General features: G+C 35.5%; 1 protein-coding gene across 2 annotated transcripts in view; it reads right to left on the reverse strand.

The window, feature by feature from the left end:
- The window catches only part of LOC132153209 (sodium-driven chloride bicarbonate exchanger-like), a 70210-nt gene extending 49617 nt beyond the window's left edge, over positions 1-20593 (reverse strand). Inside the window, exons 1-2 of one of the 2 annotated variants that reach the window (XM_059562552.1) lie at positions 20465-20593; positions 15352-15381 (exon numbers count right to left, since the gene is read on the reverse strand). In XM_059562552.1, coding sequence (XP_059418535.1) covers positions 15352-15381; positions 20465-20512 — 78 coding nt within the window. In that variant the 5' untranslated portion in view covers positions 20513-20593. Of the gene's footprint in view, positions 1-12272; positions 12390-15351; positions 15382-20464 lie in introns of those variants that run through there. The other variant, XM_059562551.1, reaches the window with a different exon arrangement.
- Between the last annotated feature and the right edge of the window lie 316 nt (positions 20594-20909).

The following is a 20909-nucleotide window of genomic DNA, read 5'->3' on the forward strand; positions in this document are numbered from 1 at the left end:
GTTATTGAGATTTGATTTTTTTTTTACATATAATTTTGACCAAATAAATGCAGCCTTGGTGAGCAGAAGAGGCTTTTTTCAAAGACATATAAAAAAATCAATCCGACCTGTAGTGTATTAATTTTCTCTGAATTACTTGAATAAACCAGATTTGAAATGTTTAATACAGTATTAAAAATAAAAGCACAAAATTACATTCCATAATTTTAATTTATATGCATTAGTAGTAATAATCAGCCATATTTATTTCTTAATAAAACATTTGAACATGAAAAATGCCTCTTCAGTGGCACATATTTGAGTGATGATAGAAATGAATCACTGAATCAGTTTTTAATCAAACTGATTCACTGAATCGGACAGTCTGAACGGATTCAAACATGGATTGAACTCTAACAAGATTTTATCTACTGATGTTTAAATCAACATGCTATTGAAACACAATAGGACCACATTCATGTATTACATACATGTATAAATAATCAATCCTGGAGTAGTTTATTATTAAGAGTGTGCACATATTTTATTTCACTTCAATAATCATTTTCAAAATGACTATACATTGCTTGGAATCAGCATGAATTTGTTTATTGTAAAAACAACTCAATATAATCTATTAAAAAGATGAACATGGTCTAAATATGGCTAGTTCACCGGCAGGGAATATAAGTATTATTTTGATTAATCTCTTTTTTCTTCTCCTTGTTTCATTTCTATTTCAGTTGTTTTTTTGTTTATAACCAAATCTTACTATGTGTTTCCAGATCCCTACTATCACTACCACTCACAAACCACACATCACACAATGTAGACAGCGCAATCTTAACAACCTGTACACTTTGCCTATATCTTCTACTTTCTTTTTCTATTGGTCTCTGGAATTGCCAGTCTGCTGTAAACAAAGCCAATTTCATTACTTCTATTATTAGTCATTCAAAGCTTAATCTCATGGCCCTAACAGAGACCTGGATCAAACCAGAGGACACTGCTACACCTGCAGCACTCTCCAATAATTTCTCATTTTCCCACTCCCCCCGTTTGACTGAAAGAGGTGGAGGTACTGGTCGCTCATCTCTAATGATTGGAAATTTATTTCTTTACCATCTTTGGGTATCAACAGCTCCATTGAATCTCATTCAGTTACTGTTACCTACCCTTTTAAAATACATTTTGTAGTTGTCTATCGACCCCCAGGACCACTGGGTAACTTTTTGGATGAATTAGATGTGTTGCTCTCAACCTTTTCTGAGGATGGTACTCCCCTAGTTATGCTTGGAGATTTCAACATCCATCTAGATAAACCTCTGTATGTTGATTTCCACACTCTGCTTGCCTCTTTTGATCTCAACCGAGTGTCAACTACTGCTACTCACAAATCAGGCAACCGACTGGACCTTATTTATACACGACACTGCTCTACTGATCATGTTCTGGTTACTCCACTGCACACGTTGGATCACTTCCTCCTCACTCTTAACCTCAACATGGTCACTGACACTTCACTCACCCATCCACATTTCATCTTTTGACGTAACCTACGCACACTTTCACCCTCCCGGCTTTCTGCAATGGTTTAATCTTCACTTCCTTCCCCTAAACTGTTTGCATCTTTGGATGCTAACAGTGCTATTGATACTTTCTGCTCCACTCTTACATCTTGTTTAGACACTGTTTGCCCCTTATCTTCCAGACCAGCCCATAACACCCCTTCTGCCCCTTGGTTATCTGATGTTCTACGCTGTAACGATTAAAACCTTCCTAGTCATCGGGAAGAAGGAGGCGGGAACCGGCGGACAATCAAATAACATTTTAATCCAAAATAAACACAAAACAGCACACCAGCCCCTCACGGACGACTGGTGCGCTCAAATAAAAACCACAACACAACTAAAAGCCCAGGCCTGGTCCTCTCTCATCCTTCACTGTCGTCGCTCCAGTTTTATATCCTTCCATCTCCTACTTGGGACTCGAGACCGGCGGTGGGCCGCAGGTGCCACTGATTTGCCCAATCATTGCCGGCCTCACTCCTTGTTCCCACGTCCCTCGGCCCCGCCCCACTCGCCACATACGCGAAAACCGTTCAAGCTTAGAGCTGCTGAAAGGGTGTGGCGCAAATCCAAAAATACTACTGACCTTAATATGTATCAGTCACTCCTATCTTCCTTCTCTGCTAATGTCTCCACTGCTAAAATGACATATTACCATAACAAAATTAACAATTCTTCTAACTCTCGCATGCTTTTTGAACCATTTTCCTTACTTCTTTATCCTCCTCCTCCACCTCCTGCTTCATCTCTAATAGCTGATGAATTTGCAACGTTTTTCATTAATATATTCAACACATTAGTGCACAATTTTCCACACCACAATCAGTCAAGCTCATATCACCAGCAAACATACACTCATTAACATCCTTCTCTTCACTCTCTGAGGCAGAAGTCTCAAAACTCATCCTTTCTAATCACCCTACTACTTGCCTGCTTGATCCTATTCCATCTCATCTCCTTCAAGCCATTTCTCCTGCAGTTGTACCTGCACTCACTCACATCATCAACACATCCCTCCACACTGGTGTTTTTCCCTCATCATTTAGACAGGCACGTATAACTCCATTACTTAAGAAACCCAACCTCAACCCATCTCTTTTAGAGAACTACAGACCAGTTTCCCTTCTTCCTTTCATTGCAAAAACACTTGAACGAGCTGTGTTCAACCAAGTCTCTACATTTCTCACAAACAACAACCTCCTAGCAACCAATCTGGCTTCAGAAGTGGACATTCAACTGAGACGGCCTTGCTCTCAGTTGTTGAAGCTCTAAGACTGGCAAGAGGTCCTTCAAAGTATCTTAAAGAGGTGAGGTGTCCAAGTCACAACATCTAACTACTGGGGTGCCTCAGGGCTCAGTTCTTGGACCACTTCTCTTCTCTGTCTACATGGCATCATTAGGTTCTGTCATTCAGAAACATGGCTTTTCATACCACTGCTATGCTGATGACACTCAACTCTACCTCTCATTCCATCCTGATGATCTGACGATAGCTATTCGCATCTCAGCTTGTCTAACAGACATTTCTTCCTAGATGATGGACCATCACCTTCAACTCAACCTAGCCAAGACAGAACTGCTTGTGATTCCAGCAAACCCATCGTTTCATCACAATTTCACCATCAAGTTAGGCACATCAACCATAACTCCTTCAAAAACAGCTAGAAGCCTTGGAGTTATGATTGATGATCAGCTGACTTTCTCAGACCACATTGCTAAAACTGTCGGATCCTGCAGATTTGCTTAATTCAACATCAAGAAGATCAAGCCCTTTCTTTCAGAACATGCTGCACAACTCCTTGTTCAAGCTCTTGTTCTGTCCAGGCTGGACTATTGCAATGCCCTCTTGGCAGGTCTTCCAGCCAGTTCTATCAAACCTTTACAATTAATTCAGAACGCGGCAGCAAGATTAATTTTTAATGAGCCAAAAAGAATACACGTCACACCTCTGTTTATCAATTTGCACTGGCTTCCAATAGCTGCTCACATAAAATTCAAGGCATTAATGTTTGCCTACAAATCTACCACTGGCTCTGCACCCATTTACCTAAATTTGTTACTTCAGACTTATGTGCCCTCTAGAAGCTTGCGTTCTGCAAGTGAACGTCGCTTGATTGTACCATCCCAAAGAAGCACAAAGTCACTTTTACGGACTTTTAAATTAAATGTTCCCTCCTGGTGGAATGACCTCCCCAACTCAATCCGAGCTGCTGAGTCCTTAGCCATCTTCAAGAATCAGCTTAAAACACATCTCTTCCATCTTTATTTGACCCTCTAACTTTAACACTCACTATTCTAATTCTATTCTTTAAAAAAATCTAACTACCTTTCTAATCTTTTTGTATTCTATTTTCTTTTCATTTATTATGCAATTGTATGTGTGTGTGTGTGTGTGTGTGTGTGTGTGTGTGTGTGTGTGTGTGTAAAGATGTGAAATGATGTGAAAAGATATATATATATTTCTTTAATTATATTATTTTAAGTCCCATGCTACGTGTACTGTGTTAACCTAACTGAGACTTGTTATAGCACTTATATATCATTGCTCTTTTTGTTGTTTTTGATTGCTTCCACTGTCCTCATCTGTAAGTCGCTTTGGATAAAAGCGTCTGCTAAATGAATAAATGTAATGTAAATATAGTTGTGGAAAGAGTAAGACTGAATGAGTTAAAATGATTGTGAGATTTAATCAAATAGACTATTTTATTAGATATTGATTATATAGATAAATTCACACATAAACACAGTATTTATTACATATTATAAATCACAGATATTCTTATTCTTACCTGTTTCATTTACATATGACTGACAAATAGGAATCACATTCAGTTCATTGGTTTATGTTAAAACTGTGTAATCCAAATGGATGGACGTGTTATATTAAAATAAAAATATCAATCTTAAAATTAGATCTAAAGTCATTCCTCAAATGTGAATTTTGAAACTGTTTAGTGCTTTAAAAATATAAGTTTGAGAGCAAGCTGCAACATCACTACCGCATCCTGATGTTTATTGCTTTATTAACCACTAGAAACAATTATCTTGATTTCTTTAAAATGGCATAAGGTTCTTTCTCTCTCAGACACACACACACAGACACACGTAAGGCGTACATTCAGATGAGTGCCTTTTGCCCTGCCTAAAATATGAATAGCATGTAATCTCCATGAGGACTAATCTCTTTATCCTGAATCCTCTCCTCTTATGACCAAACCGCCACACACTCTCCTTCTGTGTGGATCTGCACACATCCTACGTTGTAATCCAGTAAAGAGACGACACACTACACTACACACTCTCTCAAGTTCATGTAAGGGAACAAAACAGAAACAAGCCTCAATACAGTAAACTAAAAAAGTACGTCTCTTTAAAGCTGAAGTGCATCATTTCTACACCATCAGCATCACCAAACTGAATAGAAGAAATAAAGACGCTGCACATCTGCCACTGGACAAGCAAACAGATAGTCCCTCCCCAAACTTAGTCATGATATTGCCGGCTCGAGACTCAAACCCACAACCCTAGGATTAGGATTCAAACTCTCTAACCACTAGCCACAACTTCCCCTTAAATAACTGAGCTATGACAGAACAGCCATAAACAGCTATAAAACGTGAGTGTCTCATAAAGCTCTGTGCGACAGCTATAAATAGCGGCTGTATGTTCTGCATACAGTGGTCAATACACATCTCAGATGGACTGGATCAATAAACCGTTGCAGGTTCCATGTCACCAAACCCAATACTTGCAAGGACATTCAGTTTTATTTTAATATCCAGCAAACCAGCTAATAAAGACTTATTCTAAGGATGTTTTACTAATGTTCACAACACATTCAATTATGAAAACAATGTTCTCTGAATGTTCAAAACATAAGCTGTTTATCTACTTCATTATTTATTTTAATTGCAAATGTAACCAAATGTTAAATTGTATAATTCAGCAAACAGTATGGGAAAATCTAACCATTCAAAAAAATTGTAGCAACGTAAAAAAAAATAATAATAATTAGATGAAACATAGTGAGAATGTTACCTTTGAATTAATCTGGACATTCTAAATCAAGTAACATTTAAAAAAAAAAAAAACGGAATTCAAACCAACGTGAACAATGGATAAATAATGCTTTTGCAATCAAATTTTGAGAAAACTTTCAAAAACCGGAAACTCTGATATTAATGTTACTGGAAGAACGTTTGTTCATAACTACAGAATGTTTGGAGAACTATACAGTTCATGAGCAGAACTGTAGATTTTACTTCGCTATTTGTCCGAGAAACCCTGTTGTAAACAGCACGTAAAAACAAATGAAACTGTGATCGCCTAGTTAACATGTCAGTCAGACAGGCGCCAGATGAAGCTGCAAAGTGTAGGAAACTGATAGTCACTATCTTGTTTTCAACGCTATTCTCTTGTGGATCAGATAGATTCCAGCTGGCTGAAAGAGACTGCTTTGGTATAATTTTAGAAGTAACGTGTCTGAAAAATAACACTTTAATCATTTCAGCTCTTGTTTTCTCAGTATACAGCTCCATTATTACTGAATATAATCTCACTTTTGTGGAAATTTCCAAAGAACAAGTATTTTGGATTTTCCTCAAAATAACAGAAAGAGCAGTCAGCTTAATTTTAATGCTGTTTACTTAGAGAAAATGGACACAAATTGACATGAAATCCTCTTAGCCACAGGAAAAAATACTTTTGTTCACTTAAACCTTATGAAAGGATAAACTCACAGAAGATGGAAAGGTTCTGGGCGAAGTAACATGCAACACTGACCTGCCAAAACACAGCATAGACTTAACTACATGCTTGACCCAAAGCATGCTGAGATGCAAGAGTGGAATCCATCTGTCTATTTACTGTACCTACCTACCTACTGGGTTTTTGTTGAGAGAACCAGGATGATGCAAACTTATGGGTTTACCTACAAAAATACGCCTTAAAAGAAGCTATTTTAGACAACATATTCTGCATACAGCCTTCACTTTCAGAAATACGTCTTTAGCCCTATTCAGACGGGACTAGTTTTACAGGGGGTCGTTAGAGAAATTTCTGCTCCGATTCTGCTATACTAGCCATTTAGTATTTAGTATTTATTGTGTAATAATACTATTGGTAATCAATCCGAATGACTATATGCAATGCACGCATACAGAGCGCGTGATCTCTGTGACGCCCAGATGCACAAAACAGACCCTCCCACCTCTGTAATAAACACGGAGATGTTCGTCCCGTCCGAATTGGTACATGAAAATCGCAGACGTCAGGTGATAAGAATCGAAACTCAAACGTGGTTTAGAAAACTAGTCCCGTCCGAATAGAGCTTAAGATACCTTCAAGTTTGCATTTTGTATTTATATTTATTTACTTTTAACAACATTTTATATTGTTGCTTTGGATAAAAAGACTATAAATTGCCTGAAGAATGCTTTTTGAGGTCACAGGTGCATGCAACTGATGTGTATCATAGGTTTCCAAAAAGTCCACCCTGATCAAAGATATAAAAATAAAATAATAATTTTGGTTTTGCTACACAATGAAAGTCAATCACTCAAACATTCCTCAAAATAAAGAAACTCCTACTGGTTTGGGCTGTCATGAAGGTGAGTAAATGATGACAGACTTATTTTTTTGGTGAACTCTCTCTTTAAAGCAGTATGAGAGCGGGAGATTAGTGAATGTCCCGTGATGGTTCACATTGATTTAATTGGATAAAGCAGATAATCATAAGCATCCTGAAAGGGCAGATGGAGGAGAATATCACTATCAGCTGCAGCACAGTAAATCCATACAGGGCAGTTAAGTGCAGTAAATGCTGTAGAAGCCAATAGATGAGCCAAAGGCTATTTCAAAGAAAGCATGTTCACTCAGTGTCCATATTTGCAACACCTCTGGCCAGCTATTTCGGGTAACTTAGACCAAGTCCTGTCCTCTTTGAATGAGTCAATCCTGAAATCTCAAAAACTGCTTGCCGAACTGTCCCTTAAATATTGTCTCCTAAGACCAAATAGTGTTATAAAAGCTTATATTCCAGGATGAAGAAGTCAATGCACATACCCAGGTAATGGGGAACATTCTTGCAACTTGCACTAATGTTAGGACAAAACTTAATTTTTAATTGAACATTCCTATAACTTTATTAATATTTGACGAAGGTTGAGCAACAAGATTCTTAGAACAACATTTTCAGAACGTCCTTATGATGTCATTTGTACTTGTTGAATGTTCTAAGAAACATTAGGGGTTTTTTGTAACCTTTAAATAACATTCTAATCACGACAAGGAAACTAAACATTTTAACATTTTAAAATGTTAAAAATAAACATTCAAATAACATTATATTTTGGGTAAAAATAAAATCAATAGAATGTAAGAAACATTTTAGTCACCTTTATATAGTACCGCACAAGGCATGCAGGAAAAATTGTAGGCTAAATCGTGTGCACAATTTACTATTTAGTTCCCTCAAATTATAAACTGTGCACACAATTTACTAATATTTTCCCTTGATTTGCTTAATCAAGCACGATTTATAAATCAAGAGAACAAATTGGTAAATTGTGTGCACGATTTAGCAAATCGAGGGAAGGAATTAGCAAATCGTGCGCATTGGCTGTTTTATTTAGAAGGCAGGACGTATACCGATTTATTACACCATATTGTGTGTTGCTGTATTTCTCAAGTAATATGAGTGCACCATCTTTGTATATCTAAAGTCTTTAGATGAGCTTCTAAACTACAAACCCGATTCCAAAAAAGTTGGGACACTGTACAAATTGTGAATAAAAACAGAATGCAATGATGTGGAAGTTTCAAATTTCAATACTTTATTCAGAATACAACATAGATGACATATGAAATGTTTAAACTGAGAAAATTTATCATTTTAAGCGAAGAATAAGTTACCACTGTGTGTCATCCCCTCTTCTTTTTATAACAGTCTGCAAACGTCTGGGGACTGAGGAATAGAAAAGTTTAGCAATAGGAATGCTGTCCCATTCTTGTCTAATACAGGCTTCTAGTTGCTCAACTGTCTTAGGTCTTCTTTGTCACATCTTCCTCTTTATGAGCCAAATGTTTTCTATGGGTGAAAGATCTGGACTGCAGGCTGTCAGTACCCGGATCCTTCTTCTACGCAGCCATGATATTGTAATTGATGCAGTATGTGGTCTTGCATTGTCATGTTGGAAAATGCAAGATCTTCCCTGAAAGAGACGATGTTTGGATGGGAGCATATGTTGTTCTAGAACTTGGATATACCTTCCAGCATTGATGGTGCCTTTCCAGATGTGTAAGCTGTCCATGCCACACACACTCATGTAACCCCATACCATCAGAGATGCAGGCTTCTGAACTGAGCACTGATAACAACTTGGGTTGTCCTTGTCCTCTTTACTTCGGATGATATGCTGTCCAAGTTTTCCAAAAAGAACTTCAAATTTTGATTCGTCTGACCACAGAACAGTTTTCCACTTTGCCACAGTCCATTTTAAATGAGCCTTGGCCCAGAGAAAATGCCTGCACTTCTGGATCATGTTTAGATATGGCTTCATTTTGGACCTATAGAGTTTTAGCCGGCAACGGCGAATGGCACGGTGGATTGTGTTCACCGACAATGTTTTCTGGAAGTATTCCTGAGACCATGTTGTGATTTTCATTACAGTAGCATTCCTGTGTGTGATGCAGTGCTGTCTAAGAGCCGAAGATCACGGGCATCCAGTATGGTTTTCTGGCCTTGACCCATACGCACAGAGATTGTTCCAGATTCTCTGAATCTTTGGATGATATTATGCACTGTAGATGATGATAACTTCAAACTCTTTGCAATTTTTCTCTGAGAAACGCAGCATTGGGGGAATTGGTGATCCTCTGCCCATCTTGACTTCTGAGAGACACTGCCAATCTGAGAGGCTCTTTTTATACCCAATTATGTTGCCAATTGACCTAATAGTTCGCAAATTGGTCCTCCAACTGTTCCTTATATGTACATTTAACTTTTCCGGCCTCTTATTGCTACCTGTCCCAACTTTTTTGGAATGTGTAGCTCTCATGAAATCCAAAATGAGCCAATATTTGGTGTGACATTTCAAAATGTCTCACTTTCAACATTTGATTATTATAAATTATTCCATTCCTTTTTGACTCACAATTTGTACAGTGTCCCAACTTTTTGGAATCAGGTTTGTACATGACATAGTGTTAACTAGGTGAACATGCAAATAGTTAGCTGTTCTTAAATAACTGAGAAAAGCTCTGTTCCAAAACCTGAAACATACATCCTGCTCTTCACAAAGCACCGATTTTGATACTTGCTATAAAATAATAAGCAAGTATGCTACATTGTCAGCATTGCATAAAAAAATATTTTGCATCAACTATTTTGCAACTTTCTCTCTACTTTGTCTAACTACAACTTATGTCATGCCTGAATAAAAGTTGAACAGAATATTGCTGAGCAAGATACGTGCAAATGAGATCATACAAATTCATAAGAAATAATTACCAATTAGCTGAAATTTAAAATAGTTATGAATTGCCATGAGACTGTGTTGAAATAACACATCTGATTTAAACGAAACTAAAACCATGAACAATACATAACAATAAAAAAACATGTTACTTGAAATAAGATAAACATTGACTGAAATAAAATAAAATATAAAAAAGCATTATTTTATTTCGGCTCACACCCAATGCAATATTTTTTCAATTTCATTTAGTTTAACTTACAAAAATAACTAAAACTAAATCAATAAATAATTTTTATAAATATATTTAAATAATTTTATAAATATATATAAATTTTATAAATAAAAATAAATAAGTACTATAGAGACAAAAACTAATAAAAATAAAACACAAAAATATAAGTGAACATATAAAATAAAAATAAAGTCAAAACGATATCAAAATTAGGTCCCACTTTATATTAAGTGTCCCTAATACCTGTGTACTTGAATAGTAACTAGATGTGTACATAGTATGTAGCCACATTGGTACATAGTATCTACAGCTCTAATGTTTGTGTAACTACACATATGTAACAACCCACTGAATGGTATGTGTAAGTACAAATGTGTAACAAGACATTGGTAACAACACTTTTTGGTAATGAAAGTACAAATGTGTAACATGACTAACAGCACTTTTTGGTAAAGAAAGTGTTACACTTTATATTAGCTTTATCATGTAATGTTACAGAGCAGCAGCCAGCAAGTTAGGCTTTACATATAAATTGTGGATGGTGTCCAGAATGTTACACATTATATGAAGGGGACATTTCCTGAGGAGTTACCATGTAAGTACACTGGTATTACAGTGGTGCACCAACTCCAACTTGAGATCCAACTCCTCCCACTTTACATATCCCTAAACCTATGCTTCTCTATCCTCTGGATCCCATCTCCACCCCCTGGTTCCAATTACTCTTATACATATTGTTGTTTCAAAATGTAATTTTATGATTCCTGTTACACGAGTATTTAGTGAAGTGAAAAAAGTGTTGTTACCAATGTCCTGTTACACATTTGTACTTACACAAACCATCCTGAGGTTTGTTACATGTAGTTACAGAAATATTATAGCTGTAGCTACTATGTACCAATTTGTACTTACACTGTGGTTACATACTACATACACATTTAGTTACTATGTAAGTACACAAGTATTAGGGAGACAATTTAAAGTGGGACACAAAATTATAATAGTATATCAGTTATACTAAAATAACACTGGTAACAACCAAATTAGTAAATTATTCATTTTTAATTCAGAATCATTTTAACCTATACTTTGTCAGCAATGAATTACATATATTTTGTCACTGAGCTTGTTGCAGTGCATTATGATATTGTCTTCTGCAATGCAAATATTTTAATATTTGGAATAATGCCTTAAAATGCTGTCTGGGTAGGAACTACACTCTCAAGAAAATAAAAAAGGCTGTCAATGGGATGGTACTCTAAGGTAAAAAAGGCTGTCAATGGGATGGTACCCTAAGGTAAAAAAGGCTGCCAATGGGATGGTACCCTAAGGTAAAAAAGGCTGTCAATGGGATGGTACCCTAAGGTAAAAAAGGCTGTCAATGGGATGGTACCCTAAGGTAAAACAGTTAAAAGTTTTTTCTTTGTACCTTATTTAGCCCTAAATGATCCATATTAGTTCTTTTAAAGTACATGTTAGTACCTAAGGTGTACATATTTGTACCTTTTATGGAAGAATACTATCCCAATGACAGTTTTGAACCTTTATTTCTCATAATCCTAGAAAGAAAAGGCCAGGGATGAAGCAGGACAGTGTCAGAGATCTGTGCTGGATTTATGGGAGGTCTTGGCCGACATCTGCAGCATGTAACCTGCTTCTTACTGTAGCAGTGGAGGCTTCCTGCACCCCTCCTCCACAGTGCTAACCTTGCATCTGATCAATGACATTCAGCCTGCAGAAAACATGCTGCATCCTCTGCAGTACACAGACTACATCACTCACAATTTGCACTATTGCAAATTTGCACCATTGCACTCAGTTCACACAAAGCGCAAAAACAGCTCAATTTAATTCTCTAAAACATGCATATTTTCTGGCAATATTAATACTGCAACACACAATCAAGGGCATCATAAAAAATGCATGTATTTACTTAATCCTAGAACTTGGCAGTGTTTACATGCAGCAGATGCCACTAAAACCTGAACCACAGTAAAACCAGTCTTCCTCTCATACCTTAGAGTCCAGTCGGCTGTAAAGGTCCAAATTCTGCATATCCCTTGTGTTTTTCTTTCCAGATCCAGAATGAGTCGGGACTGCTTCAAACACATGCAGCATGCGCTTCAACTGAGGTACAACTACAGTGCATGCACACACACACACACTCATACATGCACACACACAAACACACACACACACTCACAGCGATTACAGCAGTGACATCAGCAGCATCTCTCGTAAGTTCAAACTTACACTGTCTTTATCTCATTCTGTCTCTCTCTCTCGCTCTTCTCATCCCAGTGTTGCACCAGTGTATTCTGCCCGCCTCCTCCCAAGAGGCATGCTGGGAGTGGACTGCTGACCTGTCAGAAGAGGCATGACCTTGTTCTCTCTCTTGCTTTATACTCACAGTTCTCACCAATTTGGTCTAATATACCTGCTAGCATTTCCATTCATCTCTGAGGCAGTTCTTGGCATGTGTGTGACTCTCTGGAAGAACTATTTAAGCCAGTAACCCCAATCAGCCAAAAATATAGTCTAAAGTCACAGAAACACAATGTCATGAAAACATTGAGTGACTGATGACTATCCTGTGCTGTGACATCACAGACAGGTAAAAATATAAGTATATTTCATGATTTTAGGAGACTCCAAAATACATTCAAAAAAACACGTCTTGAGAGTCCGAGAGTATTCATTGTGTGATGAAGCCTATTAGAATGCAGTTTTAATGCCTATTTTTTAGACATGATATACTTAAATTATATTACACAAGCAAGAGTGCTATTTTCCCGAATATCAGCATGTGAGCATAATCGTGCATGTGATATGGATTTTTTACAACAGTTGAACAAACAAAAAGTTAATACTGAGTGAGTCGTTCAAATGAATGATTCAACGAATCACTCATTAAGACGGACTTGTCGGACTTGTAGACGGACCTACTGGTGTTTTTTTGTCATTTTTATTTATCCATGACAGCACAAAAACACACTCAGCTCACTCAAAATAACATTTCATTATTGTTATCAACAATAACTAACATATTATTATTGTAAATAACAATATTGTTATCCTTTTTAATCAATAATATTGTTCATATACTTAAGGTTCATATGTTTTTGAAAGAAATCACTTAAAGCCTGTTCGCATAACTAAAGTAGGCTATAAATGTAACTATATTAGTGTATGTTTGTGCAAGCACCTTATTACAACCAATATTTACGTTTTAAAGTTAAGCGCCCTCTAGCGGGCGTAAAAATAATGACAGTATCGCGTTGCGTCTGTCGTCATGAAATGACGTATAACGTCATTACCAATCAAAAAGCATGTTTATTTAAATGAAATGCGTGGGCTTTTTACACCGATATCACAGTATTTCCTACATATTTTACTAGGTGGCTTATTCGTTCGAATGACCACACCTAACCCCACCCCTAAACCTAACCCTCACAGAAATCATGCTAAATTATGATTTATTGAGCATATACATTTTCATGCATGTCCGTTCCCTGGCATCGAACCCATGATAGCATGATTACCTATCAATGTATAGCGCAATAATCTACCAACTGAGCTACACGAAATGCAAATCAGAGTGCAAATAAAAGGATACAAAACATTAATATAAAAAAAATCGACCTTTTGCCGATAGGGGCGCAATTGTAGTATACGCTCTGATGGGTCGTATTTCAGGGATTTGGACAAACGGCCTATACGAGCGTATTGGTTGGAGGACAGGTTGATATATATATATATATCCTCCTCGAAATTCTAACTTTAGCATATGGTTTTATCCAATTTGGCTTATAAATTGCAAACTTTAAATTGTGTATGTATGCTTCAGGTTCATCAAAAGTTGACGAGTAATAAACCTGTATTTCATTCAATTAAAAAAATCATTCAATGTAATTTTTTAACTAACATTCATGTATAATTTGCTGTTCTATTGGAATGAATTGTGAGTCAAGTCAAGGATTCTTAATAGTGTGACATTCAAAGTTTCTTCTTTTGTAGAGATCATCAAATCTGTCACACAGGCTGTGCTTTTGTGTTCAAAACCAGCATGAAATCTGATAAAATATGATGCAGGGAACTTTGAGTCAAGTTAAACTTTTAACATGATGTTGAAATGGTTTTGGAACAGAGCTAATGAAAAGAATCAGTTCTGAAAAATTATTCACTTCAAATGTGTTGCTTGAATACGTTTAACTACATACAGCAAGAACAGCGGCTAGCTTATAAAGCATAAATACAAAATTGAGTTTCCATGGCAGTTCCAGCTCCAAAATTTATAAAATTCGCTACTATCATGTATGAAAATCAATACTCTAAACTGTTCATCATTCACCTTTGTCTGCCCTTGTCTAGAAGCAGATCAAGTTCTCTCAGAAAAGAGCAGATTCGATTTGACTCTCAGTGCAGCACATTTCACTGATACTTTGCTGCTTTGCATCAGGGATTTTCCTCATTTAAAAAATGTGCGGTCTACCAAAACAATACATAAATGATTCATTTCAAGAACATAACCAACAAAAAGCCAATGCAACTCATCTAATAATGCTGCATTGTAAAATCAGAGAAGAATTATTTGAAAACATGCTATAAATCTCTGATACGCAGCTAGATTACTGTAACTATGCATCATTCCGCTGAAAATTCAAGGTCATTTCTGACTAAAATCCTGCAGAAATTAGCATGTGTTGAGTAGTGTTCTTATATATATCTGTGTCCTTTTGGTGTCTCGATGTTCAGTGCTGCTGAATGCATGAAAAAAAAATGCAGCGAGGAAGAAACTGTTGCAGTAGTTTAAGCATACTGTGATTTTAAGTTGTGGCTGGGTGTAGATTTGAGTAGCAGTGAAATGTCCTTCCTCAGTCATGCTGGTTAGATTGAATAATGTCAGATGCATTGAAAATAATTTACAGTGACATGTTCTGGAACAGCGTTCCTGGACCTTCGGATCAAAATACATTGGCAGTTTCTTTGTCAATCCAATCCATCCATCAATGAATGTTGCATTCCGGTTTATGACAAGATTCTGGCATTATATCAACCATCATAAAATATGTGTGTATTAAACATTTCAACTCACCACCCTTTGTCTTCCAGGAGAGGTGACCACCTGCAAAATACAAATATTTACAGATCAAATTCATGTCATTTGTTTTGACTCACTATACTAATTACTCTTCATTAATTAGCACACTACAGCATTCACACATATTCAGGACTTCTTCACAATTTTCTGATTTGTGTCAGAGCAGTGCACAATGTGCATACCGTTATGTATTGTTTATACACTATTTGGGGGAAAATCTAATTGTGATTTTTCACACACACAAAAAAATAAATAAATAATAATATTTTAAACTTAATGTAATATTATGATTTCTAATGCAACAATTATTATTATTATTATTATTATTATTATTATTATTATTATTATTATTATTATATTTCTTGCTGGGTTTTTTTCAATTAATTTAAATAATATGTATTAATATTTTTATTATTGTTATTTTGATAATATTAATTATTATTATTTAACATTTTGATGATAATAATAATAATTATAGCTATTATTATCATTATTATTATTATTATCAAAAAAACTAGACAAAAAATAGCAAGAAATATTACTACTTTAGTAATAATACGCTGCTTAAATGAACACAGTGCTGCTCTTTACTTTGAAAGACACAGTGCATACATTTATTTATTAAAGCACAATTTTTTTTTTTTTTTCTTTTGCCATATTGTGCCATATTGACATATTGTGATTTCAGGTTTTACTTCGATTAATTGTGCAGCTCTACTATGTATTAAAATCACAGTGATTTGCTAGTTTGAGGGATTTTTGAAGCTATAACCCATACCATTGGTGATCAAAATTAACTTTACTCTTAACAACCATTGTGAATCTGACCATTCTTGCCAACTTGTGTTTTCAGTTCATTCTCTAAGACAGCTTAGTCACAGGCTTGTGATTGTGGGATTGACAGCAGAGCACAGCAAGTCACAAGAGCGTCAGAAAGTTATGAAATGCTGCACTTTATGCAAAACAGAGGCGAACTCTGTTGACATCTGTCGAACGCATTTCAGAATCTGAAAAAGTGATGCAAATGCATTTAATTCTGATTAAAAATGCAGTTTGCATGCTTTAGTTTCAGCTAAACTGTGGCTGGGTTTACAAAAGCATAAATAACCATATAGACATTTGATAAACCATATAGTTTGAGCATTCACTGAAAGGCAATCATACTCTTGCACTAAAACTGGTGCCAGGTGGCACTGAGGGAATTTCTACTGGCTCTAATTTTATTTTACCCTCTAAGAGAAAGAGCATGTTTAACAGAGGAGGTGCCGGGACATCTTCCCTTTCAAACACAATAATCCTGGATATCCAAAGAGCACCAATTAGTTTGAAAAACAACCTCAGAAGCCTTGCGTACATGTTTAATCTCTGCTAAGCGCCATTACATGACCATCTCTAGCAGATTATCCAAAGTATTGCGAGAAGACTTAGGATGCATTTTTACTCTACTATTCATACATATCAGTACATTCATATTGCGATTACGAGCTCTGGGCTACTACAACTGATTAGTCTAGACAATATGCTTAATTGGATCTCAATTATCTGTTTGGAAACACAATTCACCTGCTTAAGTGTGACATAGTCACTATCAACAGATGTAAGTGTCTGTACTGCTCAATGTTTATTTTCTATTAAGCAATAATAAGCAGCATTGTTCATCTGCTCAAGACTCACACTGAGTGGAAAATGTTTTACAGTGTAATCTGAATAGTAAAGCTTAGCTTTGTCTTAGTAGAGACATTTGGTAAAGCCATCATGATCTTGCCCTGTGATCCGTGAGAGAGAAAACCTTTGAAAGAACTTCTACACGCTCTGTGTTCATGTGCTAATCTTTAACAAGTGGTGCTTTAACTGTAGATATATCTGTGGTTTAGACATTTACTGTTTAAAATACAATAACTGTGTAAAGTACAGCAATTACGTATGAAATGAGTTCCGCTAATAAAGTAAATAAAAGACGTTTAATAAAAAGTATTGTCACATGATCCAAACAATTTTTTTTACGTCACACTGACTTTGATTTGGCATCAAAAAAGTTTTTATATGAATAATATTATAAATGTATATACAATTATATTGAATATTCTAATAGTGAATAAAATTAAATATTTAATAATAATATGTATAATGTTATTTAAATTATATATATATGTGTGTGTGTGTGCGTGCGTGCGTGCGTGCGTGTGTGTGTGTGTGTGTGTGTGTGTGTGTGTGTGTGTATAAAATATTTTATAATGTTTACAACATGTGTAAATTTGTCTTACAGCTTTAATTTGGCATTCAAAAGTTGTATTATTAATTATATTATATATTTGTATAAAATACATTTGATAAATTATTAATAAATCAATACAAATATTAAAATATTGTGAAATTATATCAAATAATATTGAATATAATATTTTATTAATTTTAAATAGTTTTATATTAAAATAAAAGTTATATTTATATTAAAATATTTGAAAAAAATATATATTATAAAATATTTAATAATATTTTACATTTATATTAAATTGTTTCACTACTTTTTACTGCTTATTTACCAAATAATTAAACTAATAATAATAATAATAATAATCACAGCAATAAACTACTTAAATTACTGTTACAACCTTTGTTGAAATGCCACAGAAAATATTTGTAAAAATACAGATTAAATTTAGTATTAATTCAACAACAACTCTAAGGTGTATTCAAGTCACTGTCTGTATAACGGAATTTTTTCTATATATTTTTGAAGAATTGAATAGATCCATACAGATCCAAACGCTTCATGTCACAAATCTTTAAATGACAGATTCTATAACTGAACAGCATCACACATATGACTGATGCCTCACATAATCCTAATTACACATGTGCTAATGTGCTTTAAACACTAACCTGCTCAGAAACATTTTAAGGGTCATTCAAAAGCTGCTTTTCTGTATAGATCAATAATGAAAAGAAACGTTCTGAGGTGATTAGAGGTGCTTGCTTGAATAATTAAACATTATGCATGTTCTTGCATGGAACAAAGCTAAGCTGCTTCAGTCCAATAAGGTTTCATCGAGAAATATACCAACGCTATCTCATGACCAATTCGTATGTATTTTACGAGGTGGCTTATTCGTATGAATTTGTACGACCTCACTCGTACGATTTTATACGATTTGTCTAAACCAAAGTGATGGTTAGGTTTAGGGGCGGGGTTAGGTGTAGGTCATTCTTACAAATTCATATGAATTGTGCAACTCGTAAAATACGTACGATTTGGCAAAAATCTTATGAATTTGTACGAGTGTGGTCATACGAATTCGTACGAGTAAGCCACCTCGTAAAATATGTACGAATTGCCATGAGCTCGGGTTGAATATACAGACAATATCAAAGTTATTCTTACATTTACTACTTGCATTTATGTGCTAGACTATCAGTCAGATGACATAAGGCATGTAGTAGTTTGTGTACAACAGGTTTTTCAGCAAAATGTTGATCTTTTGGATACATTTGAGGCCTTAGAAATGTCCATATCAAATATGCTACTGCAGGCTTATACTGTATATAATGAGCAAAGTTGAACCACATAAAGTTAATGATCTGATTCTGAAGCGATTTAAACCCTTTCATCACTAAATGATGTAGCATACTTGGTGAAATATATATTTAGAAACTCATTAATCTCACTCAGACACAAACTCCTCTCAGAAATCACAGGCACAGCCAGGCTTGGACTGCCATTTGCCACGTCAAAGATAAAAATAGAGATCACTGTAGCTGGACAAGTGCTAATGAGCTCTAGCCTGATGAAACTAGGCCTGTCTGAGATGCTCCGGCTAGCAGAAGGTTCAGCAGCAGCTTTCGGGACAAAGATCTGGATTCATATGAAGCTCACAGGGTTTACGATCCAGAAACTGGAGAGGAATTTTGTTTTGATGTTCTACATTTAACTATTCCCCATAAATCTGATAAGCAGTGATCTCACAGTCTAATGAAAGCCACTTTAGATCAGTGGTCCTCAACTGGTGGGTCTTAACCCTATCTTCATGAATAGAAATAGAAATATTAATGTTTGATCTTAAAAACATTTTTGATGCAAAATGTCAAATCTTAAGCAAAATCAGTTGCATAGCATCTGTTAGATCTGTTAGAGCTCATAGAATCCAATGATTGCATATGTAAATGTAAAAAACACTATATATCACGTGAGACCTATATATTCTATTTATCAAAATAAAATAAAAATTTTACACAATTTTAAATAAACTAAATAAATATAATAAATAATAAAAATAATTTATTTATATATATATATATATATATATATATACACAAAATATTTTACAAAAATCATAATATTTAAATATTATAAGCAATTATAAAAAATAATAGTCAAATATCTGTCAATATTACAGTAAAGAAAATTTGAGAGTGAAAATGAAATGGCATAATCCTATTTTTGAGGCCCATTCAAATGTATAATAATTACGTAAATATAATTATTGTTATTTTACATTTAATCAAGGTACAATATTTTCACGACAAAAGAATAGCTTATCCTTACTGTACTACCGTATTTTTTAATTATTATTTTAATAATCAAAGACAGTCCATCAAATATTTCCATGAAGTACAGTACAATTACCTTAACATTTGAATATCATATCCTTCTTCACAATACAAATTTGGCAGGAAATGTATGCTTAATTGTCATGAAAAATGCAATGCAATCTTCAATTAGGCTTCTTTTTCTTTACTCATAATTTAATCTCTTCGTCCTGCTGATTTTTTTCTCTCGTGTGTGTTCTTAAATTGGTTAAAAATGGTACAAATCAACTTTCTCATGTCGATTAATGACGTTTCATGCATCTTGCATGTAAATAAGCACATTTCACGTTCAGATAGTCTACGATCAACATGTGAACGCGTTGGTAAAATGCGTCCTGATCTGCGACATGTACTGTCACTGTAACATGCGTGTCGCATTCGAGGCGCAAAACACGCACGAGCGTCAGTCATTCAGTCGAACTCAAGATCTCTCGCGCACGCATTCAATCAGTTCATAAGATCCCGGTCAGACAGATGCCGCGCGCTACAGTTTAACACGACTGATTGCAGAGCGTCTTACCGCGGGCAGCAAAGGCTCCATTTGTGCGCATTGGTCCTTCACGTCCATCTTCTGTACCTGTAGATCAGCTCCAGTGCGTGAAGTGCGTACTGCGTGCAGCGTCACCGATCAGCGAGGATGAGGATGATTTGGTGCAGTGATATTATTACACTGCTCACTCATAAGGGCGCATGTAGCTGCTGTGTGACGCAGCAGTGGGTAGTAGCTCCACAGGGGAGGTGTATAATGTTATAGTGCCTCGAAATGTGTCAAGACTGCTTCTTACAAGAGAGAGTACAGATGCATGCTGTACGAATAACTCAGGGAAAAACAGGAGACCATGCAGAACTTATGGTCATGCATCTTCGTAACTAGGAGATTTTGGGTCAAATCAATGTAAAGGGATAGTTCAACCAAAACTACAAATTTTGTCTTCATTTACTCCTTCTATTGCATGGCTTATTTT

Source organism: Carassius carassius, chromosome 11, assembly GCF_963082965.1.
Source record: "Carassius carassius chromosome 11, fCarCar2.1, whole genome shotgun sequence".
In the NCBI taxonomy this organism is placed as follows: Eukaryota; Metazoa; Chordata; class Actinopteri; order Cypriniformes; family Cyprinidae; genus Carassius; species Carassius carassius.